The sequence below is a fragment of the Oryzias melastigma genome, linkage group LG4, assembly GCF_002922805.2.
Source record: "Oryzias melastigma strain HK-1 linkage group LG4, ASM292280v2, whole genome shotgun sequence".
NCBI lineage: Eukaryota > Metazoa > Chordata > Actinopteri > Beloniformes > Adrianichthyidae > Oryzias > Oryzias melastigma.
In genome coordinates, this window is record NC_050515.1 from 6414306 (window position 1) to 6427219 (window position 12914).

Below are 12914 nucleotides of genomic sequence, written 5' to 3' on the forward strand. Positions count from 1 at the left end.
AAAAAAAAAAACTTAAAAAACTTAAAAAACACAAACTCCTTTCAAAGATTAAGCTGTGACACTTGGATTATTGGTGAAACTTTTTAAAGAAAGAAAACTTTGAGTCCAGATGACAGGCTTCAGTTTCACGACGTCACCCTGATGAACCAGAACTTTCATCAACAATCCAGTCTGGTGCTAAAAAGGATCACTGTCTGAAAGCGCCTGAGAAAAAGGTAAAAAGCTCAACTTTACGACTATATTTATTTGTCCTTGAAATTAAACGAAAAACAAAGACCATAAGATAAGAACCATATTTTCTTATTAAAAAAATAATTGACTCAAAATGAATTCTGAAAGTTTTCTAGTTAATACTTTAAAAAACCCTAAAGTCAGAACAAATTGTGGTTCATGCTTGATTATTATGAGTCATGAACAATAAATAAAATGTGATTTGTACAGACTTAAGCCTTCTGACTAGTTTAGATAAGCGTGATTATATGTGTGACTTTTTTGGGGGAGCAGATTTTGAAGGAAAATGTTCTCATCGTCATGAGTTTCAGTTTGACGTCTGCAAAGACACACGTTAAATCACAGTCCACGTGTTTACAACATCTGATCTGCAGCCTGACGTGTCAGAATTACAAAATCAAACTTTTTTTTTTATTTTATTAAATGAAAACTCACATCTTTCCCTGCAGTTCCTTTGGTTCCTTTTCTTCCTGGTTGGCCTCTTTTGCCCTTTAGAAACCACAGGAATTCATGATGAATACAAACTTTTTTAAATGTTCTTATTAATTTGATAAACAATTTAAAAAAATAAAAACAATTAAAAACTTAAAACATTAAAAAGGAGGAATGTTCTTACTTTCTGACCCTGACTTCCTTTTGTTCCAGGAAAACCAGGAGATCCTGAGGGTCCAGGTTGACCTTTGACACCAGAAGGCCCGCTGGGCCCAGTTTTCCCCAATAAACCCTAAAATTGCATCAATACAGCTTTTTAACATATTACTCTTTAGTATTAAGTTTCTATTAAAAAAACAATAAGTTCCTACAATCATAAATAAACAAACTGATCACATTGATCACATTAAAAATCCTAAATTAAAAGTTAAAGAACTTTTACCGCAGAGCTTTGAGCACCAGGTTCCCCCTTTGCACCTTTTGGACCTCTTATGCCCTTGTAAACACACACGATTAAGGTTATTACCAACACACTTTTATAAAATCTAACTACAACTATATTTTTTCTATCGTAAAAGTGTTTCCATTATGATCTCTTAATCTCGATTTTCTAGTCAAAATCAAAAAGGCTGTTTTTTTTTCTTTCTTAAAAACTCAATTTCAGTTGAGTTTTGTGTTCACTTTATTCCTCATCAACAAACAAACCAGAAGTTACCAAGGATTTTCTCACAAAAATGCGACAAAAACATGTTAAAAACACCAAAAATGCCATTTTCATTTGATTTGTTTTTGTTTTTTAAATGTTTATCTGTTCTGATAGTGAGTCTGAGGTGAAGCCGAACATCATCTCACCATATCTCCTTTTAGGCCTGGAGGACCAGTTGTGCCTTTTAAACCATGAATGCCCTTGTGAAGAAAAGCAAACGCACAAACAATCCACATTTTCAAAACCATAATTGAAATCTAAATTATTGTGATGTTATACCTTTAATCCAGGCTTTCCTGCTTTGCCTTCATCCCCTTTTTTGCCTGGCAAACCCTTAAAAACACAAATAATGAGGAATCAATTCTTACTGGAATAAAATTGTATTTTCTAACAATATAATAAAAATACAATCGACTTTATAAAATTTGAATTGAATTTCAGGGTTTAGATGTACATAAATTTATGAATCCCTTTTCGCCTTTGGACTTAAACTTACATTAAAATAATAAATGTGTGGTCAATGTAAAAACATTGAATGCTTGTAATTTTTACTTTTAAATCAATCAGTAAAAATTTGACATACAGATAATGATGGTCCAGCTTCTCCCTGGGGGCCTAAACTACCAGGAGGACCCTGAAATAATAAAAAAGAGAAACATTCCTCTCTAAAATTTGATCTTAACATAATGTGATGTCATGAGTGACAGTACAGAAAAACGTCTGTTACCGACCATGTGCCCCTGCATGCCCTTCTGGCCTTTGGCGCCTGAAGATCCAGTGTTTCCTCCAGGTCCAAATGGTCCAAGTTTACCCAATAACCCCCTGGGTCCTGGGTCCCCCTGAGAGTGTATCACCGCCATCAAATTATGATTTGAGATGCAATTAATCAATATCCCATCTAAAGGTTCAAAACAGTGACCTTTAACCCTGGACGTCCTTGCTGTCCTCTGTCTCCTGGTGCCCCCCTGTATCCCTGCGGGAAAAATAAATGATAATTATGGGATTAAAGAAACAAACTCCTTCAGAGTAATCTTAATCCCCTTCTTACCTGTTTCCCTGGTGGTCCTTTAGGTCCTTGTGGTCCAGGGTTACTTCTTCTGCCCATCTCTCCATTTGGTCCTTTTCTCCCAGGAAGTCCTTGATTACCTTTATCACCCTGTTGGTAAATTAATTGGTCTTTAAGTAAAAGAAGGAATCAGAAATAAAGAGCAAAATGAAATATACTCACAGATGTTCCTTTTTGGCCAAAAGGTCCCTCAAGTCCTGTCAGTCCAGTTGGACCCTAAACAGAAAATCTCTAATTATTCTGATTCTGATTGAGGTCAGAAATCTACTGACAGACTCAGAAGACATTGAGCATCTTTAAGGACCCACTCCAATGAAAATCCTGTTTTTAACATGTTCTTGTAGCTTTTTTCTCATGATGGAGGACACACATAAAGAAGTAACAACTAAAACAGCATTCATGAGTATGTTCTCATTCAAATCATGGTGGATTAGGAGCAGGTGAAAACCAGCGGTTTGAAAAAGCTCTCAGTTGTGATGCAGCAGCTGAACTGGGTGAAAGTGTTCACTCTGAGACTTGCAGACAAATAGATCCATGAACGTCTTTGTTTTCCTCGTCTGAGTCAAAAATATTCGACTGGATGGCTCCAATATTGTTTGATTGTTCTGCTAATGTTAGCTTGTGGTTGTGAGGGGCTGTGAGCTAGCAGGAGAGAATGTAAACGAAGTAATGATGGGACATCAGCTGAGGCTTACTTTCGCCCTAACAGTCCCACCCACAACTCTGAGGCAAATCTCTGATGTACTCCTGTAGATTTTTTTTTTAAATTAGCTATAAACGACATATTCATAATTAAAATAAATAAATAAATAAAATGTTAGAGTAAGACTTAAAAATAAAAGTTCACAACGGGATGAAAAAAATGATAAAAATGTGTGATTCAACGCGATCTATGAAGCTACCTGTCCTCCACTGAGGCCTGGAACTCCCTCCAGCCCCGGAGCTCCTCTGGTTCCCTAAGGACGTGAAACGCAGGAGCAAACAAAATGACTCGGTTATTAAACTATAAGACAACGCATGTTCATCAGATAATAGTTACTGCTAAGGTAATGATGTTTACTTTATCCCCTTTAATACCAGCTGTTCCAGTCAGTCCTTGAATTCCATCTTCACCCTGTGTGAACAGAGCAAAACAATAATACATTTTATTTGCATGTATTCTGTTCACCTTCCTGCTCAGAATTTCCATCCGAGGCTTTTTCTTTATTTTGTCTTTTAGCTCAGCAGCACTAGAGGATTATGGTCCTTATGTGTGGAGAGAAAAAAGACTCACAACAATTTGTGCTTAACTTTGGATTTGCGTGTGTTTGTGTAATTTTTGATTTGTGTGTAACTTTGGATTTGTGTGTCTGCAATTCTTGATTTGTGCGTAACTTCTGAGTTGTGTGTGTGTAATTTTTCATTTGTGTCTACTTAATTCTTGATTTGTGCTTAACTTTGGATTTGTGTGTAATTTTTTATTTATGTGTGTGTAATTCTTGATTTATGTGTGTGTAATTATTGATTTGTGCGTAACTTTGGATTTGTGTGTGTGTAATTCTTGATTTGTGTATAAATTTGTATTTGTGTGTATGCAATTCTTGATTTGTGCGTAACTTCTGAGTTGTGTGTGTGTAATTCTTGATTTGTGTGTACTTAATTCTTGATTTGTGTGTGTGTAATTTTTGATTTGTATGTACTTAATTCTTGATTTGTGTGTAACTTTGGATTTATGTGAAGCTTTTTATTTATGTGTGTGTAATTCTTGATTTTTGTGTGTGTAATTTATGATTTGTGTGTAACTTTGGATTTGTGTGTGTGTGTGTAATTCTTGATTTGTGCATAACTTTAGAGTTGTTTGTGTGTGTAATTCTTGATGTATTTGTGTGTAATTTTTGAATTGTGTCTACTTAATTCTTGATTTGTGAGTAACTTCGGAGTTGTGTGTGATTTTTTATTTATGTGTCTGTAATTCTTGATTTGTGTGTGTGTAATTTTTGTGTACATAATTCGTGATTTGTGCGTAACTTTGGATTTGTGTTAACGTAATTCTTAATTTTGTAACTCATACAATATATTTTTCTGCATAACTTTGTGTACTTGCAACTGTGTATGTCAAAATGTACACATTTAAAAAATTCTGAAATTTAAAAAAAATATGAAATACAACTTACACACCCAACTTTAAGATACAACGACTTAAAAATAACTATACATATAAATCTTTAAAAACTACTGCCTGTTACACACACAGAAAACCACATTTATACACAAATATAATTTGACTGTCCACTCTGGGTGTCAAGGACGACCATGCTAGTGGAACATAAATGCGCTGCAGGAAAAGTTTAGCCGAGTGGAAGTGATGAGAGTAGAGAATATTTAGTGTTGAGTGTTTTAAAAACGTATATTTAGACCTTTTCATATTAATTATTTGTTTGAGAAAGTGGGAAAAGTTTTCACCAGATATTTTTCACAATCTAAGTTCAAAGAGGTATATAAGAACACTTGGATGACCCAACATTCTTGAAGTATTTAAACGCATCACTTACGGACAAATCTAGGAGACGTGAAGATTTTTGTGTAATTCTACGTAACAAATGATTTCTGCGCATTTTTTAAAGCTTTGTGTGTGTAGTTAGTTTCAAGCTGTTGTAAATTCAAGTTGTGACTGTGTAAATTGTATTTTTTTGAATTTTGTAATTCACAAAGTACACAAATTTACACACAAATGTACTGTATGAGTTACAAAACAAGAATTACACACACAAAAATCAGATGATACTATATTCTCTCCATGCTTGTGGAGCTTTAGCTCTAAAGAAGACAGTATAAATGAATCAGGTATGGTTTATCATCTCTATTTCTCCAAAAAAGAACCAAATTCTGCAGACAGACAGACGGTCTGGATCATCACCCACCAGCAGACCTGGTGACTCGAGTTGAGACCTGAGTTGATCTGATGACTAACCAAGTGAAAGATGCAGGAGGACTGTGCCAAACCGGAATGAAAGACACTTTTTGTTTGCCTTTCCGTCTGTCAGCAGTCATCACAAAGGAACGCTTGTCAGCCAACAAATTAGCAACACTCTTAAGTAATTATTATTAAAACGTTTCCTCTTTTAAAGCAACATGTTTTAAAAGAGGGGGGAGAATTTAAATATTTCTGTATCATGCTCTACTTTTTAGGGTAAAGCTGATTTAAACCATGAAGTGGTTTGCTCGGGTTAACAGCTCATTTATACAGTTTTTGTGTTTTTTATTGATCATAAATGAAGAAGATCTTTGGGTTTCGAGAAAAAATCTGTCTTTCAAACAGTCAAATAATCAACCTCCTAAAAACTTACTACTTTTTTAACATATTTAAGACGAATAGTTTGACCTACATGCATGCCTTTAAATTGTGGAAAAATGGGAAACTCATGCATGCAGAAGAGGCTCCGATTGGTTTGAACCACAGACGTAATCATGGACTCATCTGTGACGATTCTCATTCATCCAGGGTGAATCCATGGCAGAAACATTTTAAAAAAGGTCATCCGGACTTAGCTTTTTTAATTTAAGACGTTTTGTTCCAATCTAGAAAGTGTTCTTAATTCTGAATTAAGTTCATAAAATAATAGAAGAAAAAATAGCATTACTTCTGGACTATCAGTCTATTTAACGTAATCAGGAATGAATCCACAATAAAACTCCGGATTAACTGTTCTTAATTCTGGATTGTCATTGTTACGGTTAGCCAGCAGGCATAAACCCAGGAGCAGGAAGACTTGAACAAAACCTAAAGCTTTTAATCATAAACACAAACATGAAACACGATACAGAAGAAATGAAACACAGAAAGGAACCGTCCTTAAATAAAGATGGCAAATCAGATAATTGCAGGCAGCTGTGACCAACTCAGGAGAGGCCACAGCAACAGGAATGCACAAAACCTGAAGGTTTTAATCATAAACCCAAACATGGGAAACGATACAGAAGAAATTAAACACAGAAAGGAACCGTCCTTAAATAAAGACGGCAAATCAGATAATTGCAGGCAGCTGTGACCAACTCAAGAGACGTCACAGCAACAGGAATGCACAAAACCTGAAGGTTTTAATCATAAACACAAACATGAGACACGATACAGAAGACACCAAACACAGAAAGGAACTGTCCTTAAAAAAAAAAGACCAAATCAGATAATTGCAGGCAGCTGTGACCAACTCAGGAGAAGCCACAGCAACAGGAATGAACAAAACCTGAAAGTTTTAATCATAAACCCAAACATGAGACACGATACAGAAGATGCTCCAACACTAAAAACAAAAAATAAACCGTTCTTTAAAAAAATCCACCAAATTATATAATTGCAGGCAGCTGTGACCAAGCCACAGCAACAGGAATGAAGAAACCACAAAACATAACTAGGGGGCAAACTATAACAATCAATCTATTAATTTAATCCAGAATTAAGCGTTCTTAATTCTGACCCTTGAACACGCTGTAAATCTAAACTTTAAGCAGAAACTCCTCCTACTGAAACCAGCCTCTAGTGGTCATTTGAGGGAACTGCAGTGTCTAGTTCTTCTGAATTTGGAACCTGGATCATCTTACCGATAAACAACAATGCTTCTAATTCTTCCTCTATGCAGCTCTCATAGAGCTACTGACAGAATAATTGTAGAGATTAAACCGTACCAGACGACAGAATGATTTCTATTTACTCACGAGATAACCTGGAACTCCAGGAGGACCGGCTGGACCTTTTGACCCTCTGTCTCCTGAAGGTCCGATTGGTCCAGTCTCACCCCAGGGTCCAATGCCACCCTGGATGCCCTGTAGGAAAAAAAAGTATCAGAAAGGCTAAAACTTAACATAACGTACACAAGTAATACTTTATAACGGAGATTTTAAAGTTTTAATCTTAAATTAAAGTTTTTTGTGTGATAAGAATTCGTAGCACACCATTAAATCTGAGATTCCAATTAATTTAGAATCACTTTAAATGGAAAAAATGAAAAATATGCTTTTATTTCAAGAAAAAGGAATACAGGATAATTGGGTCCCAGTTCAAAGATCTATCAGAAACTGCTAACGTGTGGGTTTTGACACGTTTGGTGATGCAGTCCACTGCAAATAGATAAACCCCTCCTCCAGAGAACACCACTATTCTCCATGCATACATTTCTGAACACTTACAGAAGCAATCTTTTATAAAAAACAAAAACTTTCTTGTTTTTTACAACTGAATTGTTATTTATGTGTATTTATTATTAGAGTGAGTGTTTGAAGCAAAGGATTTGTCACAATCATCTTACAGGAGGTCCTCTGTATCCTTTCTGTCCAGGTGAGCCCATCTCACCCTAAAGAAAAAAAAGTATCAGGACTTAGAAAAACACTTTCATATTTTTTTCTAAATCAAAAACAGTTATGACAGCTCAAAAAAAACATCTGAATTACTCACTAGGGAACCCTGTTTTCCTTTTGATCCTCTTTGGCCCCTTTTACCCTTCAAGAGTTTTTAAATTAGTTTGACAAATAAATTCAAATTTTGATTTTCTTTGACAATAAAACAACAACAAAAATTCAGATTATACCTTCGGCCCTTTATTTCCTATGTGTCCGTTTATTCCTTGTTTACCTTCAGCCCCCTATAGAACATCAGTAATTGTTTTCAGCGTGATCTTGACCCCAAATTAAAGTCAGATGACACGAGTTGGACAGCCGCTGCTGCATATGGCGATGGTGAAAACTCACTTTGTCTCCTGGCTCTCCTTGTTTACCCTTCATTCCTCTATCACCAGACGCTCCCTGGAAAAAGACACATTTTCAAGGGTTTGCTCAATCAACAGCCCAGTTTGGGATATGTTTGTAAGATGTAAATGTATTCAAGTCCTGGTAATCACTCACACTCCTTCCTACAGGTCCTTGGATTCCTGGAGATCCTGGTTTTCCGGGATTTCCCTGCAGAAATCATTTAGTAACACCTCATTAAGTATTTTAGTAACTCAGATGCTTCTTTTAATTGCAATTGTCAATAAACAGCTGTAATAACAGGGCTGTTATTGTGGAGGTAAACTCACTTTTGATCCTGGTAATCCGGACTCTCCTTTCAGTCCATTTTTACCGATAGATCCCTGAGAGAGAAACAAAAATGATTGATTGACATATGCTTTTTGTTATGCTAGGCATGTTTACATTAAAAGTAGGGTCATCTGGACCCTACGAGACAGCACGGTGAACTTTTGATTCTAAAGGATTTTTTTTATCTTCACTGGCGTCCGTGGCAGACATAAAATCCTGTCCACCTCTGTCATGGGAGGGACCTCACATCATTTCAATTTTATGTATATAGCCCAATATCACAAAGAAAAATCACTTGCCTTACACATCAATATAAGGGTGGGGTAATCTGGACCCCATAAGAGAGCACAAAGGTTATGATATTTACACATTTCTGAATATGAAAACTAGATAGGATTTAAAATGTGAAAGTACAGTTGTTGTAAATCAGAAGTCTGCAACCTGCAGCTCCAGAGCCACATATGGCTCTTTTACCTCTCTATGGTGGCTCTCTGGTTGAAGAAAAATAAAATAATATTAATTGTTTAAAGTTTTTTCATTTATGTAATTTAGTTTACTAAGAATTTTTAGGCTTTTTTGAAGTTTAGCTAGTAGTTAAGCTACAAGTTAGCTTTTTTTGCCTAATTTGGCCTCTACTGAGTTAGCTAAAAAAAATTAGCGATAAGCTAAAGTTTTTGGCTAATTTGTTATCTACTGAGATTTTTTAGGCTAATTTAGAGTTTAGCTTCTATTATAGCAACAGGCTAACATTTTTGACCAATTTAGTTTACTGATGAATGATTGTCTATTTTGGAGTTTAGCTAGTAATTAAGCAAAGAGCTAGCTTTTTGGCTAATTCAGCATCTAAGCTAAAAGGTAAAAATGAAAAAAACATTTTGAGAGATGCTAGTTTCTTTTTATATTTTTGCTTTTGATTGTGCCAAAACATAGGAATAGCTCATATTTATTTTTTTTAATTGTAATGAATTATCCAAATTTCTTAAAGACTAAAGTAAATCTATGTGGCTCCCTCTAGATTTTGATCAGTAGAAAACTTGTCCAAATGGCTCTTTTACTGTTAAAAGTTGCTGACACCTGTTGTAAATAAACATAAAGACTGTCTGACAGTTGGTGGAAAATACTCTAATTTAAACCATGAGTGGGCAGCTCCAAGCCCCATTACAGGTGTGTCTGCATGTTTTCCAGATACTGTTGCCCAACTTACATTTGATTACCTGGTCAGGTGTCAGGTATCAGGTGTGTCCAGCTTGTTACAACACGCTAGAGTAGGAAACTCGTGTTGAAAAACAAACAGGAGTCTGGTAGTCAGATTTTGATCTGTTCCTTTGATGGATAGGATCAGGAGGGAATCCATCAGAGGAACAGATCATGGTAGATGTTTTGGACATAAATACAAGGAAGCAGATTGAGATGGTTTGGGCACGTTGTTATTAAAAGTTGATAAAAAGATGCTGAGGTTAGACCTGTCAGGAAAGAGGTCTGAGGAACACCATAGATTGATGGATGGATGGATGGAGGGAGGAATGGCTTGATAGAAAGATAAGACCAAAGATTGGTGATTTGATGGATGGAACACATTCTCATTTCCAGGCTGTCACATATGGACGCATGTTTAAGGACCCCTCCAGGTCACTTTTTGACGTTTTTGATCTCCAACTCGTCGTTTTTTCACATGCTGGCTGTGAGAAAGAAATCAGGGGTCTGGCTGTTTTGTCAGACACAACATTGGACCCGGACTGAATCTTGGGATGCGGCCGGTACCAGTACCCTAACCCTAGCCTGGTCCGTGGCCAGCACCGTGTCCTGAACCAGTACCCCGTCCAGTACCGATCCACGTCTGGTACCAAGTAAAGGCTAGGTTGCAGCCCGGGAGTTAATAATGTGTCAAAATGTGACAACTTGGGAATGAAAATGTGTGAGTGTGCATGTGTGGGTGAATAGATATATACCTGGTCGCCCAGAGCGCCATCCTGCCCCCTACTGCCTGCATTGCCTTGAAGTCCCTGTTGAGTGACATATGGGGATTCTACACAATATGTATTGCATTTACAAAGGTATTAAATTGGCTCATATATGTTATTTTTACCAAACAAAAAAAAGTATTGCACTTTAATACTGATCTTACCTGGAGTAAACTGTCATGACCTGACATAAACTGATCTTACCTTAAAGCCTTTGGGCCCTATTACTCCTGAGTGTCCAGCCAAACCCTAACCAAAGAAAGACACATTAACAGTGGGTTTTATGGAAATAAAGCGATTAACACCTGACCAATATTAATTTAAATCTCAAATGACCAAATCCCAACATCATACATGAAGTTGCTTCTATGTTCCATCCTTTGACTTATACGTAAAAGCAATACAGCCAGACAGAAACCTTAGTACCACATTCTCCTTCAAGCCCCGCCTCTCCTGATTTCCCGCTCTCTCCCTGCGAACAGAAAACACCGCCGTCAGACAATATAAAACACACATCCCACATGTACACATGCACACTCACAATGGGACCAGGCAGTCCAGAAAATCCTTCTCTACCTTCTCGACCCTGAACACAACAAAGACTATTATTCCCAAAATCAACTTCCAGTTTGACTTTTTATTCTGAACTTTCATGAAACTTGTAGCTTTTCTACCTTGTCACCTCGAGGGCCATGATTTCCTTGGACACCAGTTGGTCCTTGATCTCCCTGCATCATCAAGTGTTCACAAATACACAATATGTAACTTTCAGTTTGCAGTTTGTGTGTCCATTTTCACTCATTTCACCTTCGGCCCTTCGTTCCCCTGCTTCCCCTGCTCCCCCATGGTGCCGTCAAACCCCTGCCACAATAAAAAATTAAATCGTTCAAGGCCGCAAACTAGATTTTATTTGATTTGAAAAAGAAATAAACACAAATATAACATAAAAGAATGCTTTGCCTCAAACACAAGAGGAGTTTATTCAAATATAGACCTCCTGTGGCCAAAGGTATTATTGTTACAGTAAACTCTGTCTGAGTCTATGTTCACACCACCCACAGAAAGGCTGGACATGACAAGTTAAAAATAAATACATTATTTAACAAATAAAAAAGCTTTTAAAGAGATGCGGAGAACATATTTTACTACATAAAGTATTTTTCTCTCACAGTGGGTCCTGGAAATCCCGGTGGCCCCATTGGTGCTACCAGTCCCTCTAACCCCATTGCACCTTGGCGCCCCTTAGATCCCTGCTTCCCTGGAGGACCTGGAGGTCCCTATGGTGATGACAACTTTTTAAGATGTATTTATCAGTAAATCAATGTTAACTACACAGAAGGATCAAACCCACCTGGTCTCCTTTAACCCCTGGGTCACCGTTGACCCCCCGTCTGGATTTCGCCCCCTAGGAGAGACATACAGGAAGCAGTTAAACATGCACAGAACGACACCACCAGAAACAGTAACTGTTGCCAGATAGATAATGATGGAACCATTTCAGGAATAATGAAATGGTTCTAGGCAATCTTACGGGATCACCTGAAGGTCCAGGCTTGCCAGGATTTCCATTGACCCCCTAATTAAAGGACAAAGAAAGACTCATTTGAGCAGAGACGACCACCAGTTTGTATCCACTCTTAAAGGTTTTGACTTACGTTTAGACCTGGAGGACCAGGCTCTCCGATATTACCTTCATCGCCCAATTCTCCCTAATCGACATGCAAATATGGATGGCAGTAACTTTTAAAGAGTCAATTTACTCCTGTATTTTCTTTCAATTCCCACTTTGCCTTCAAGCACACTCACAGGGTCTCCTTTGGGACCTTTAGGTCCCTGTTGTCCAGGATTTCCCTGTGCAGGAAAGTCTTAAAATATTATCAGACATTCAGAGTTGAATTAAAGACCGGGCCATTATTGCACAGTTCATCTGAGTTTATTTTACCTGAGGGCCAAGGACACCAGGAAACCCCAGCCCTCCACGGGGACCAGGCTCTCCCTGTGGAATCAAATCGAATTGAATCAAATCCTGGACTAAATTCAACTTAAATCAATTCCATTTTATTTATATAGCCCAAAATCACAAAGAAGAAATTGCCTCATTGGGCTTCATGTCAGTAATTTTACAGATGCAGAAGGTTAGTCATAAAATATGAACAACATCTGAAAACTAAACAGACAAAACTGGTTATTCCTGTACTTAGACCCGCCCTCCTGGTAGGGAAAAACTCCTAAAAAAAACTGATTCAAGAAAAAGAAGAAACCTTAGAGATTCCCACATGAGAGAGACAACACAAAACCAAACCAAACCAAAACCTGAACCAAGTTAAACCAAACCGAACCACACCACACAACGCCACATCAAACCAAACCAAATCAATTTCAATATAAATCAAACCAAACCAAACCAAAACCATAGTATTTCAATCAAATCGATTCAAATCCAATTCAATATGAATAAAATCAAATCAAA

At 37.1% G+C, this 12914-nt stretch overlaps 1 protein-coding gene across 1 annotated transcript in view; it reads right to left on the reverse strand.

Moving 5' to 3' along the window:
• si:dkey-21p1.3 (collagen alpha-1(I) chain) overlaps positions 1–12914 on the reverse strand; it is a 20894-nt gene that overhangs the window by 5938 nt on the left and 2042 nt on the right. Inside the window, exons 6-36 of the mRNA XM_036211735.1 lie at positions 12387–12440; positions 12251–12295; positions 12100–12153; positions 11976–12020; positions 11796–11849; positions 11614–11721; positions 11252–11305; positions 11119–11172; positions 10986–11030; positions 10863–10916; positions 10649–10693; positions 10433–10486; positions 8483–8536; positions 8310–8363; positions 8157–8210; positions 7997–8050; positions 7864–7908; positions 7718–7762; positions 7128–7235; positions 3496–3549; positions 3338–3391; positions 2598–2651; positions 2418–2525; positions 2289–2342; positions 2101–2208; positions 1953–2003; positions 1649–1702; positions 1516–1569; positions 1106–1159; positions 848–955; positions 667–720 (exon numbers count right to left, since the gene is read on the reverse strand). Coding sequence (XP_036067628.1) covers positions 667–720; positions 848–955; positions 1106–1159; positions 1516–1569; positions 1649–1702; positions 1953–2003; positions 2101–2208; positions 2289–2342; positions 2418–2525; positions 2598–2651; positions 3338–3391; positions 3496–3549; positions 7128–7235; positions 7718–7762; positions 7864–7908; positions 7997–8050; positions 8157–8210; positions 8310–8363; positions 8483–8536; positions 10433–10486; positions 10649–10693; positions 10863–10916; positions 10986–11030; positions 11119–11172; positions 11252–11305; positions 11614–11721; positions 11796–11849; positions 11976–12020; positions 12100–12153; positions 12251–12295; positions 12387–12440 — 1887 coding nt within the window. The remainder of the gene's footprint in view (positions 1–666; positions 721–847; positions 956–1105; positions 1160–1515; positions 1570–1648; positions 1703–1952; positions 2004–2100; positions 2209–2288; positions 2343–2417; positions 2526–2597; positions 2652–3337; positions 3392–3495; positions 3550–7127; positions 7236–7717; positions 7763–7863; positions 7909–7996; positions 8051–8156; positions 8211–8309; positions 8364–8482; positions 8537–10432; positions 10487–10648; positions 10694–10862; positions 10917–10985; positions 11031–11118; positions 11173–11251; positions 11306–11613; positions 11722–11795; positions 11850–11975; positions 12021–12099; positions 12154–12250; positions 12296–12386; positions 12441–12914) is intronic.